Source organism: Eschrichtius robustus, chromosome 5 (assembly GCF_028021215.1).
Source record: "Eschrichtius robustus isolate mEscRob2 chromosome 5, mEscRob2.pri, whole genome shotgun sequence".
In the NCBI taxonomy this organism is placed as follows: domain Eukaryota; kingdom Metazoa; phylum Chordata; class Mammalia; order Artiodactyla; family Eschrichtiidae; genus Eschrichtius; species Eschrichtius robustus.
The window spans coordinates 70,393,208-70,406,466 of NC_090828.1; the positions used below are offsets into that span (position 1 = coordinate 70,393,208).

Sequence of the window (13,259 nt, forward strand, 5' to 3'; positions counted from 1 at the left end):
ACTACCTTTCAGAATTCTTCTAAATGAAATTATCAGGTATCTTCAGGTCCCTAAGTAGGAAAATACAAACTAGGTAATATGACTTATCTCTTTAAGAAAGCTATTGCTCTCGTAAAACTGACAATGAGAACCTAGTGTTTACAAATGTCTAAAATACAGCAAGGAACACAGAGATTCTTGCATTAGCTATTGTATATGCCCACAAGGGTGTCTCACTGTTCAGAAGTTTAAACACAGAAATGAAACGAGTATTGCACTACTTACAGTATGAAGGTGGATTTGGGATGAAAGACAGAATTTATAATACATGATCAAAGCAGTTTTATGAATAATTGTGGCACTCCTCTCATATATATGTAAAAAATAAATTGAAGATCAAGTCATAGACAAGTCTCCCTGTCAACACCTTTCCCTGAGTCAGCTTTCTTCTCTTTTCGGCTTTCAGTGCTACAGGGGAAAAAGGAGAAATGTATTATTTCAATCCAGCATGGCTACTGGGAGGTCTGCTGGTTCAGACACAAAACCCATCAACCCCAAAGCACCACAAGGGCCCTTAGGCATTGCTTTTTCATGCTGCGAAGCATAGATAGATAGCAACAATTAAAATCCTCTGCACTCAGTGAGACAGGAACCAAGAACTGCAGAAAAAGGGAAATTCAAAAAACAAAAACTAAAAAACAAAAACCAGACATTTTAAAAACAGTACCCAAAGCATGCAAGATTAATACCATGGTCCTCATTTGTGCAAATGAATCACTGATGATTGTTGAAAATGCCAGTCATGCCCCTGTCTTAAGATAGCACTGACACTATGAATGACATAAACAAGATGTCGCAGTAGGTATTTCTGGGCCCTGCTGCAAGTGGCGCATCCTTTGTGCACAGACTGGATTCTGATCTTTGGTGACAACTGTGCTGTCGTCCAGAGGACAGACACGCCTCTGCTGGTCGGGAGGACCCGGTCACCCTGCACACTGCCCTCCAAACACCTGTGCCGTCTCTTCACAGACAAACCCTCCTCCTGTCCATCAGAGGAACGATGTTTCACCTCACTCCTTCCAGAATAAACTCATTCCCAAGTGGCTTCTGTTTTAACTGTTCTCCAATCAACTTTATCAATGGGCAAACTGGTAATGTGACTCTATTATTTTTTAAAAACTATTTTTCCGATGTTCACTTTTCCTACTCTCAAGTTGACACTTTTCACGCGAAATTCAAATAATGCGCTGACACGCATGAAGCTCACACCAAGAGTAGTACATGCATACTCCCGAGGGCCAGCTCTGCTCCCTCCCGGCCACGTCTGGCACAGGCCAAGCCAAACGCTGAGGCCCCTCCCGGGCCCCTCCTGCTGCTGCCTCGAGGGCAACCCACACCCGGCCGCTGGGGCCCTGAGCTGCAAGAACCCACACATTTTTACTGTTAACTTGGGCTCTTAATATAACTATGAGATAGTTGATGGTGGGGAAACCCTTGGTTTCATATAACTCTTCTCCAAATAAGAAAGGGACAGTTAAAGCCCCCTTTTTCCTACAGGGCCTCCTGTGCAGCTTTCGTAGTGGTCAATAACTTAAGACACATTCTAAGAGTGTGTTTTTTAAATTGTTTTTCCTCCAATTCAAGCTAGAAACAGCCCTTCTCAGTTGTCACCGCCACCCGGCGCCATCAGGTAAGAAGTGCCGGAGCTTCTGCCATCTCTGGCGCGCCGCCAGCGCTGAGAGCTGGTGTGAGCGGGTGTCGACGGCACCCGGGCTTGTGCCTGCCACACTTCTCAGCACACAGTACTTACAGGTCAGAGCAAAGCCACTTTTCCTGTTTTCTGTTCTCCTTCCATGAGAAGAGATGACAGTGTGCACATGATGTGTTGAGAGGCTTAATTGTATTTTTAACTCCTCTATCTGCATGACTCACTTTCTTCTACTTTAGTTTCCTTTCCGATGACAAGTGCCTGCTACGCTACTTTCCAAATTAACTTTTCCCTGGGTGCTACCTGGCTCCCAGTGTCTTCTGCCAAACAAAGCCAATGAGAAAAGGCAGCGGGGGCAGGTAGAGGAAGCCCTGGGCTTGGAGTCGGAAGACGACATTCAGTTTCAGGAAGCTAAGAATGAGCTGTGTGACCTTGGACTAGCTGTTTAATTTCTCTGGGACTTGGTTTCCTCATCTGCACACTAGTTTTGGGCTAAATGGCCTCTAAGTTTTCTTGTAGCTTGAATGCCAGAATTCTGAGGCTGGTAGTCTCAATTCCAATGAGCTCTAACTTTTGAAAGATAGAAAAGCACATTCTATCTGTAGGAGACTGTGGGGACGGAGACATACTGGTCTCTACACATTCCCAGTTCCTGTGGGCACAACGCTCTATAACCTTTCGATAAGTGAGCAAATTCCCAGTGGCACTATTAGCCGTCAGGCAGTGAAAACAAAGTGATTCATAAAGTCAATATCATTCACAGACATGCTTCCTCCTGACGTTCTGCTTTGGTCATACTGGTTGTTTGGTTACAAAACAATAACCAATTAAATGATTGGGCTTTTTTCCCCCCATCTTTAAAACCAGTGGTTCTGATATCAGATCAGATTGCAGCAATGAAGCAGAAATTTTATAACCAGCTCAAGACTTCTATGAAAAAATATTATTGACTTGAAGCTTCTTAGTGCATGGCTATTACCCTCTTTATTCTTTGTTACATTCATTTTCAGGATGCCAATCAATTCTAAACTTCCATTGTAATAAATATATTATATCAATATATATTTATTAAATGTATATCATATCTATTACATGCTACTACAATAAACACATATTGCATATCTATTATATACCAGGTGCTTTGTAAGGACCAAGGGACACAAGATGGATGAGACAAAATATAAGGAAGTAATATTTCAAGAGAGGGCAAAATGTGACCCACTACCTTCATGCTGCCAGGCACTCTGTGAAACTGTTATTTGTCAATGACACCATAGTAGTTGATATACACAACATTTACCGAGCAGTCATGAGAGGGCTGAGGCCTAGGAGATTAGAGCAAAGAAGCATCCAGCATGGAAGGGGGCGGGGGTGTGGGGACAGGAGAGCAGGGGCAGTGTCCCTAGACCCTAGCCTCTGCCACCAAGGCAAAGCCAAGTGCTGCCAGGTACCTGCCCAAGAAATGCTGGTCTTGGGTGTCAGTGTATCATGGCAGTTGCTCACCTATTCTGATGCGATGTGGTTTTTAATGTGACCTATTTCCATCAATTCATTTAAATAAGCTGTGGAGGAGCTTGTCCCATGTATGTACAGTGCTGTTGAACTAGGATCAAATTAGACATCCTGCAGATGTGGTAGAACCTGCAGTCAGTTCTTAGGTCCTTCTTTCAGTTTAGCTGGGTGAATTTTTTTGGACAACATAAAGCGAATGAAATAATGGAGAAAATATAACTGCTATGCCAAATTCCACTCAGAAAAGGTATCTAGGCTTCTCTGATAGGCATTGGGGCCTATAGTGGGGGATAGGATGAAAACACCTAGGGGTGGGGTGTCAGAGACTGCTGGGAAGCCAGCTGAGGTCTCGAGAGAGAGACCCTGAGAACCTGGTCTTAAGGGCGTTTTTTGCCAATGGACACGCTAGCAGGTATAGCATTTTTACAGTTCCTGGACATCACACTTCAGTGCCTTCAACAGATACCAAGAGAAAGTGGTGGCTTTGGGAGAGTATTGCTGTTGTTAGTATTGGTGGTTTTAGGATTTCTGGAAGCCACACTCTTTCTGCCAGTTTCCTCTGTTATGAAGAAGAAAGACATTAATAACTAACCGAGAGAGATTTTTCACGTGGAAAGCTACAGATTTTATCACATTTAAAAGTAAAGAAAACTGGGTAAACTTTCATTCCACAATAGTTTTGAATCTCATGTTAGTGGGAACATAGGTTCAAAGAATAAGAAAAAAGTGGTTATATGAAAATATAAAGGGTGAGCTATTTAAAATTGAATCTGCTTTTAGGCACACTACATTGTTCACTAGAATTAGTCTACTGTGAGAAGTAATCTGACACATATTTTAAACAATTGAGTTTTTCTGATGAAAAGCATCACTTGACTTACTTACTTCAAGGAGTACCTAAAATATCATGACATAAAACTGTTGCTTGAACCAAAGAAAAATAGAGAAAGAGTTTTCACTATGGAGCTGTAGAGTACAGGAAGAAAAGCAATCTCTAAGTCTGATTGTCTCAAATTCTTCACATATTCCCATGGCTGGCATTTTATTTTGAGCTCGTAAACCTGGAGTTCACATTTTTAAAAATCAGAGAAACGCCATAGTTTTAATGAGAAAGGGTCCACAAGCATGTATTTCAATAGGTTTGAGAAACTGCCCTTCTCATGACTGATTTTCTTCCAAGACGTCTAGCAAATCAGAACTACTGCGAGGATGACTCTATCAGACTGTGGCAGGGATCTTTGGGAAAAGAAGATAAAGCACGTTTTAGAATAAAATATTACTTCTGCTTGAGCCAAGCAAAGAAATACATGAAGATTTTAAAGCCTTGTTAAAAGACAGAAAATATCACCCAAAAGTCTTTGAGAGAGCCTGTTGAGTAACTTACATTAACCTCCTTTTGGAGCAAGTGGTGGAGGTATTCGAAGGAGAGAAAGAGAGGGAGAGGGGGAGAAGAGGGAGAAGGAGAGAAAGAGAGAGACAACATGAAGTAATCCCCCCAGCTTTATGGGGGGAAGACTCCTAGACTCTCTGCACATCCACTGTTGGTGTTGTTTATGCTGTTTAAGATAGATATGACACTGAAGCAGCATGCCATTTTGGGGTGACAAAAACCATCAATAAGAGATATCCTCTAAGTCTAATGTCGCCTCTTTTTCTAACCCATGTTTCCAGATAGTTCTCATGAAGATAAAGCTTGCAGTTTTGGAAGCATGGTGGTGCGTAAATGGAAGTTCCCAGCTTTGCAATTTCTTAATTCAAGGGATAAATTTTCTTTTTCAAATATAGAGATTTGATGTTATTATTAAATACAGTTCTAAGAGGTTTGTTGATTTATATATGATGCATTTGTATAAGTCATGTGGGGAAAAAAGTTTACTCAAGTTTCAAACCCTCTTAAAGAGCTGAGTGGTTATAGGAACACCATAAACACTCAGTGTGACACTGGATCTAAACCCAAGACTCTCCACGCCTTTTGCCTCCCCAAAACTCACACAAAGAACATAGGCTGACCAGGTTTCTAGAAGACACCATTTAACAAAAGGAAATACAACCAAGGAATAGGTTTGAGGGAAAGGGTCTTACCTTTGGGGAATCAGCTTCTAGAGTGATTAGGAAGGGGAGCTTATGACAAAAATGTAATATAAAAATTAAGTAGAAAAAGTTAATTTAAGGTCATGACTATAAAGGAAATTAATAACTAAACACCGTCCCAAATCCCTCAATCACTCTTTAATAAGAAGAAATATTAGCATAATACAGAGATTTTTCTTCAGATCAACATCTAAGAAGACTGGATGGTTTGAACTCTTATCTATAAATTCTGGAAAATGCAGTTGGAAATCCTGTGATGACTCTTGATATTTAAGGACACACTCTTCCCACCTCATGCATTTAAAACTATCATCCACAACTGCAGGAGTTGTTTGTAATGTTTGCATACAGAGAAGTAAAAATGGATAAAACTTTCTGGAACTGAAAGTTTTGGGGTAAAAAGGTTAGGGAAGGTTTTTCAGGGGCTTGGAATAAGGGACTGGAAATAATCTAAATACAAAATTACCATTGCATGTGCCACATGGGTTTTAAAAAGGACAACAGGAGAATGAAAAACGTGGTCAGACATCTAAGGGGGTCCTGAGAAGTGGGTGATGAGGGAATACACTAAAATCCTACTGCAAAAGAGTAGGCCAAAATGAATGTCCAAAAATGTCCTGCATTGGGACTCATTTGTAGCACCATTTCTCCCCACTGTCATAGTTTTGGAGTGAGCTTTCAATTTGAAAGGGAGATGTTGAAAACATACCAACAAATGTGATAATTGCGATTTCTACCCACTTTTTAAAAGAATTTTCTGAAAGATTTTAGATCTAAGTGCAATGGAAACCAATGCTATTCTTTTAACGGATTCATGTCATTAAATGACTGGGATCATTATAAATTCACATTATTTTAGAATTCAAACCTTTTAGAAGGAAAGCTTGACTCCTTATCTTTTGAGTTATCGGCAGTAATCAGAAGGTTCCTCCACAAGGCAGTCTTTGACATTTCATCAGAAATATTGATCACAGATGGGTCATCTCTAGATAGGAGTTTACGCAAAATGAAATAATAAACATTAAATAAGAAACTGCAGTTATCTAGCGATAGACACTAAATATAGGACGGTCTTATGTGTCTGTACAGTATTTTTGACAATTAAAAATTAAGTATTAAATACTTCTGTCCCCAAAAACTATGAAGAATAAAAAATCTAAATGAAAGATTCTAGTTATATAGAAACTGGTTTGGGGTACAGTTTTCCTAATCCATTTCAAATGACAGAGTTTAGGTTCTGCATGTTCATTGCTGGGCCTCTTGCCTCTACATTCATAGCCCAGCAGAGCTCTTCACCCCTCCGCTCAGACTCGACAGTGGCTCCCACCCACTCAAAGTAAAAGCCCAGTGGATGGGCTGTAAGGCCCTGTCCCTACCCTTACCCTCTAACTTCACCTTCTGCTATTACACCCCCGGCTCCTTCCTCTCCAGCCACAATGCAATGGCCTCCTGACTGTCCTGGGACACTACAGGCTTTCTGCTCCCTCAGGGCCTTGTACTTGCTCTTCCCTCTGCCTATAACGTTCCTATAACCCTTTCCTTCCTTAGTTCAAATGTCACCTGCTCAGATAGGCCTTTGCTGACTGCTCCATTTAAAATTTCTGTTTCCATCGCCTCATAGCAACCTCACCCCTCTTTTTTGCTTTATGTTTTTGTTGCACTTTTCACCGTTTGAAATACTGTACTACATGACTTGTTCATTTGTTTATTTCCTGTCTCCCCCCACCTCTACTCTACTTGAATATAAGCTTCATGAGAACAAGGATTCTTGCCCATTGGTCCACTGCTGTTCCCCCACGACCTAGACAGAGCCTGGCACTTGGTATCCATTCAATAAATATTCATTGAATAAATGAAGGCAGCCTGTGTATTTGACAGAGGTTTTTCCAAATGACTGGGGGAGCCTGTAATATCAGGGCCTGTACTACGCTGCAGGCATTTTTTACATTTTAAAACTGCACCAATTATAGGTGCCATTTAGAACTCTCTCAAACATTCCCAGGGCTAGAAAGGCAACCAAATATCAGCAGAGATAAAACACAGGCCAAGTCAAAGAAAGTTTCATTGGGTGAGAAATCAGCGCTCTTCTTACCACACGTAAAAAAAGATTCTCTGCTGTGGAAAAAGTCATGCTCTACAGAAATTCCAAGCTGACCTCACATGCCCCTCATTGTGGACATTCACAGGAGGGCAACAAACTCCATTTTGAAGAGGAACACTGAGAGTCTGGAGCAAAACAGGTCTCACAGGCTCCTTCCTTGCCCAATCTGGACATGTGTTCTTTAATACCTCTAATTCATCCAGCCCTTGGTAACTCAAAGCATGAGATCAACTAGTTTCCAAAAGCATGTCATGTAGAATATAAGTCTTTCATGATATTATGTGAAAAAGAGTCTTGTGAGCAAAAGAGTTTAGAAAATGCTGGATGCAACAACGTTAAACTTTTTTTTTTTTTTAATGCCAGTACCAGAGTCTTTAATGTGCCAATGTGCATTGTGAATCTCTAAATTAAAATGTGGTATGGAACATTTTTCAGACTAATTAAACCACAAAATCCTTTTAAGAGGGGTACCACAGAGACTAGGTAGATTTCTATAGAATACAGTTGGGAATATGCTGATTCAACTAAACAATCAACAGGATTTTAAAATTTAAATATTGTAAAAAAAGAAAAAAAAACAAGAAAGAGAGAGAAAGAAAGGAAAAATGCCTTCTAGACTTGTGCTCACTCTTAAGTGGTAGATAATTATATTTTTTAAATCTAGGGAATATGGTCTTACAGTTAGACCCTGAAGATCCACTCCTATTTTTTTAACACTATGAAAAATCTCCTCCTCAGACAAATGTCTTCTATGCTTTTTTACTGGTATGGCCCTATATTATCCTTAAGCACTTTGAGATCATATATATAATTTTTTGCCAAATACTTTCAAAAGTTTTATTATAACTTAGAGGAGTCTGCCTTTTTTCTTTTTTTGCTCTGTCTTCGTGCATAAAGAAGATTAGCACAATCTTCTTTATGGAGAGTTACATAAATATTTCCTAAAACGACTGGTATAACTGAATCCTTCAATTCAGGAAATGGCTTATCTCTTTGGAAGTGTCTTTTTGAAGGGGTAAACGCTGTTTCTCCCAGAGTTCAAACATTCACATGTGATGAATTTAGTAAATACCTAGCATTTATCCCAGAATTGAATCTTGACCTGTCTTCAGGTACTACTTTCACAGAATATGAAAGAGAGCTTTCATATTCATTATAAAATAGGAGAAGACTTCAGACAACAGCTCCCTGCCTCGCTTCATTTTAAGCAACTTGGCTATAGTCAGCGTCTAGTGGCAGAACTTAGTACTGGGACAGGGTAATCTAGCACCTAGTTTCAGTTCTTTCTACTCTAACACAACGTCAACAAACCTCTATAGGAATCCACACATATGAAATTCTTAAGTAGAGTGTATAACAACACATTCCATTACTCATATTGGTGTGTTTTTACATTTATATCTTACCTATAGTGCCCTTCCAGTGGGAGTTGTACTGTGCCCTCATCTTCCATAGCTAGCATGCTTTGTTCTTCCTGGCAAGACAAATACAAAATATACAAAGTGAACCCGATGAGTCTCCACTTTACATTAAAGAAGAAACAGAGATTAATGTTTCACTATCTCATTAACCTCAGAACCTTCCACTTTGTTTGCATTTATTAATGCCAGCACAGGTCTTTTCAATAAAGCATCAGCTACCAAGAACATAAGTAATTAATGAGTCTTATACCACAAAGTAATTTAAATGCTAACAATAACCTCCTTCATGTCACTCAATGTAAAACATGGTTATTTTCCAAGAAGATTTTTTTTTAAATAATCTAAATTTTACAAGGACCAACATATGGGTAATGTAATCATTTTCATTGTTGAAATTACATTCCCAGAATGCTCTGTTAGAAAGGAATGAGAGATGTATTTAGGGCAGTGGTTTTCAAACTTTAGTTTACATCAGAATCACCTGGAGGGGTTATTAAAAATACAGATTACTGGGCCACACCTCCAGAGTCTGATTCAGTCGGTTTGGAGCAGGGCCCAAGTAACACATCTAACAAGCTTCCAGGTGATGCTGATTATGCTGGTCTGAAGACAATACTTTGAGACTTGGAAATAGACAGTAGACGATATCTTCCTCTATGGACCAAAACACAGGAGTGCTTTCCACTTAGACTCATCGTAAGCTTTTGTTTTAGGCCTCAGATTTCTTTTTACAATGACAATGTTCCACCCTCCCCCAAAGGATGGTAATGCTTCATACATTCATTTCTTCATATATGATGTTTTAAAAGTATATCTTTGGGATGAAGATAATCTTATGTAGCACTGAAATGTCCTGGTTTAGTGTTCAATAATGTTATAATTAACCTTCTTCCATGTACCAAAAAATAAACATAGTTATCTCCAGATTATAGCTCCTATTTAATGCATTTATTTTCGAGTGGGTCAATTAGGAACGTTCAAGTTTAGAGAACTATTTGGGGCCATTTAAAAATGTTAGAATTATCGGCTCTAATTCCAGAACTGGAATTTTAAGTTGTGTAGAGATGAAGAGCTAGGTGACCTTCCTGACCAAATGGGAACTGAAGACAGAAAACAGGGAAGGCCCTGGAGCCTCATTGCTTTCCCTCTTTCAGTAGCTTAGCAGTAGCTTGGCTGGTCTAAATCAGGTTCCAGAAACACATGACCTTTGGCTGATGTCATTATTCCTGGCATGCAAGACTGTTCCTAGGGTCCTCAACTTGCATGCTGCCTAGTCTAACAAACCATTGCCATATTTCTTGTTACTTAAAGAAACAGTGTTTTCTACAGTCTCTTCAGCTAACCTATGAATATATAACGTAATGTGTGGGCAAGTCTCGTTTTTACTCTTGAGTGCTCTCCCTACACATCCGACCTGTGACTAAGGCAGGCTCCCCTCTGCTGGGACCTTAGCCATGCTGCATACAGAATATCTATGCTCAGTCTATGCTGTGAATAATGGAGAGGCCAGGGGACTGTGTGAGATCTGCTACTTCTCTGCTTATAAACTACACCCCCCCGCCCCAACCCAATGTTATATTTATACTCTGCGGTGCTATGGGCATGTGTCTGTTACCCCTTTGCATTACAGGAATTCATTCTATTCTCTTCCCCTGTTACTTTTCAAGGAAAATTGTTCTTTTAAGACCTCTCAGATGTACATTATTTCTTATGTATTGTGCCTATTCCCCATGTTATTTGGAGATACCATTAGTACTAATTCATGGTGAGTAGACAGTATCATTGGTTTGAAATTACACATTTAAGCATTTGAGCAGAGCTAATCTGTAGTCTAAAATGATGTATGCCTTGCAAATGGATTAGTCTCTATATATGGAAATAATACATGTGCCATATTAATTTATATGCACATCATTGAGGCCATGGGCAGAACATATGTATCCTTTCAGGAAGAAAAGGTTATCTTAATGCACATGGAGGAACATAAAGAGAAAATATTCAGCAACCCCAAACGCTATTTAAGTAAAACCAAATACAAACAAAATGTAATTCTTTCCTTGGTTGTCCACTGAAAGGTAAGCTTGGTATGTAGTATCTTTTCTGACCAACTTGGAATAAAGTGTCAAGAAGTCAGGTAGAAAAGGTTTAATAAAGAGTAAAATTCAAAAAAAGCTGAACAGAAGAACGGTGCCATCAGTGCTTAGGTTACCTGGCAGCAGAAAACTAAGGCTCGAGATTCAATCTAACAGCAAAAAATTGGACCAAAGCTTTGGGAACAATTTTGGTTTTTTCCTCAGATGATTTTCCACTTTTCTCTCAAATTGCTTTCAATAATTATTTTGCACTCTGTGGCTTGTTAGCATGTGTGGGCTTTATACTAGTCATAATTCTATCCAAACAAAAACTCATCACCTCTAAAGATAGCATTTCCAAGCCATGCTTATCTGAAGAGAAGGGTGGCAGAGCAGCCGCTGCCTTCAGTGCCAGAAGGAAGCTGGGTGGGCCCCAGAGCTCGGGGATAGAGGGCCGGCTGCATCCTAGGCAGCACTGTTGAGGAAGCCAAAAATTGAGACTTTCTGGGGAGGAGCAGTCAAACCAGGCACCAGCCGTCATGACAATCACAACCTAGTTTATCTCAATCATACAGGAAAAGAGAGAGAAAGCAAAAAGCTTACTGGGTATCCTTCACTTTATAAGTCTGAAGTATCCTAAAATGAGTTCCATTCAGCATTTCACTTACACAGTGTCCATCAAAAAATATGCTGAGCTCTACAACATGGAGATTTTACAAAGGATGATGATCAAAGTTTACCCAAGAGCACCTGAGGGGGTTTTGCCAACTTGACTAGAGGAATGTTCATATTCTGATTTGAACACCATCTTTTAATTAAGATAGCCAAAGCGTTGGTCAGATACTAAATAAGTGAAGGACAGTTAATGCTATAGCCAGTAAAAGGCAGGAAAATAGAGGCTTAAAAACAAATCTATTCAGTAGCACTCAAATATTTACTGAGTATGTATTATGTGCTAGGCACACAGTGAACAAAAAGAATAATCCAGGAGCTATTCGTGAATCCATTCAGCAAATACGTATTAAGCATGATCTTCAAGACAGGTAATCTGCTAGGTACTGGGCATACAACAATGAAAAGAAAGCCATAAACCCTACTCTCAGAGGATGAGAAGGATCACTGTAGAAAGTATAGGACCAGAGGCAGTGGTATCTGGGCCAGTCTTATCTGATCAGTTTGGTAATAGAAAGGAAGAAATTTAGGTGGGAAGAAACAATATGGGTCAAGGATAAAAGGTAGGAATAAATAGGACATGTTTGCACGACAATGAACAACTAGCCTGGCTGGGGCCAAAGGCCTGTGCTGAGTAGAAAAGGAAAATAAAATCAGGGTTAAATCGTGGTGTGTTTTGATGAATAAGATCTTATATATAAAATTACATCATGAATCTGAATTATAGTTTGTGATAGTGTAAAAAATACAATTCATATATTATGATACCTAACAAATGCTCTACCTTTAGTGAAATAGGTAACATCAGTTACTGTATCCATTTCTCATGTAAAGTCTGTATCTATGTAGGAGCCCTCAAATAGCTCAAAGTACCAACAACAGCAGCACAGAGCCAATGTTCATAAACATATCTATTGTATTAGAGAGAGAAAACATTCAGCAGTTTTAGAATTCATAGATCTTAAAAAACGGAAGGGACTTCAGAAATCAAGTTTAACCCCTTTATTTTACCCAAGAAGACAACAGGGCCTACAGAACCTAAGAAGTGTTTGATCATTTCCTTCCCCAATTACTAATAGAATAGATAACGCTACAAGCATCACACACACACACACACACACACACACATATACCTACACACATAATAATTTGTAAACCATAAAATGTTATATTTATAAGAGGTATTCCTTAAAATGTCCAATATGTAGAAGAGCCAATACATAAAACAACTCACTTTAACAATGAAAACTGAAAAGAAAAAATGAGGAGGAGGAGTAGTCTATATAGAATTCATATAGATAGATGGATGCAACATGTTTTTTCATCAGAATATTTGATTCAGTTTCTCTAACTGACTTATCTAAATTATTATAAAATACAGTAATTCTTGGATTTAGAAGACTATATTCTGGTGATGTAAAGTCTGTGGGTTTAGGAAAGGTCTTGTCTCAAATTTTGGCACACATCAGAATCACCTGGAGGTCTTCATAACACAGAATCTGGCCCTATCTCCAGAGTTTTGACTCAGTAGGTTTAGAGTAGGGTCCAAGAATTCAGATTGTAACAAGTTGACAGGTGTTGGCTGATACAGCAGAGGTCATGGAACTACACTTTGAAAACCACTGCTTGAGGAAGAAGAATACGCTTGCCTTGCTCTAAGATTCAATTAGAAATAACATTTGCCTGTGCAATAATTAGGCCAT

The 13,259-nt window shown here is 39.3% G+C and overlaps 1 protein-coding gene across 3 annotated transcripts in view; it reads right to left on the reverse strand.

The window, feature by feature from the left end:
• Window positions 1-346: 346 nt before the first annotated feature.
• SLC4A10 (solute carrier family 4 member 10) overlaps window positions 347-13,259 on the reverse strand; it is a 208,257-nt gene continuing 195,344 nt past the window's right edge. For all 3 annotated transcript variants that reach the window (XM_068545005.1, XM_068545006.1, XM_068545004.1), the window contains 3 exons: window positions 8,798-8,865; window positions 6,159-6,275; window positions 347-447 (listed from right to left, as the gene is read on the reverse strand). In XM_068545005.1, the coding sequence (XP_068401106.1) occupies window positions 381-447; window positions 6,159-6,275; window positions 8,798-8,865 (252 nt within the window). In that variant the 3' untranslated portion in view covers window positions 347-380. The remainder of the gene's footprint in view (window positions 448-6,158; window positions 6,276-8,797; window positions 8,866-13,259) is intronic.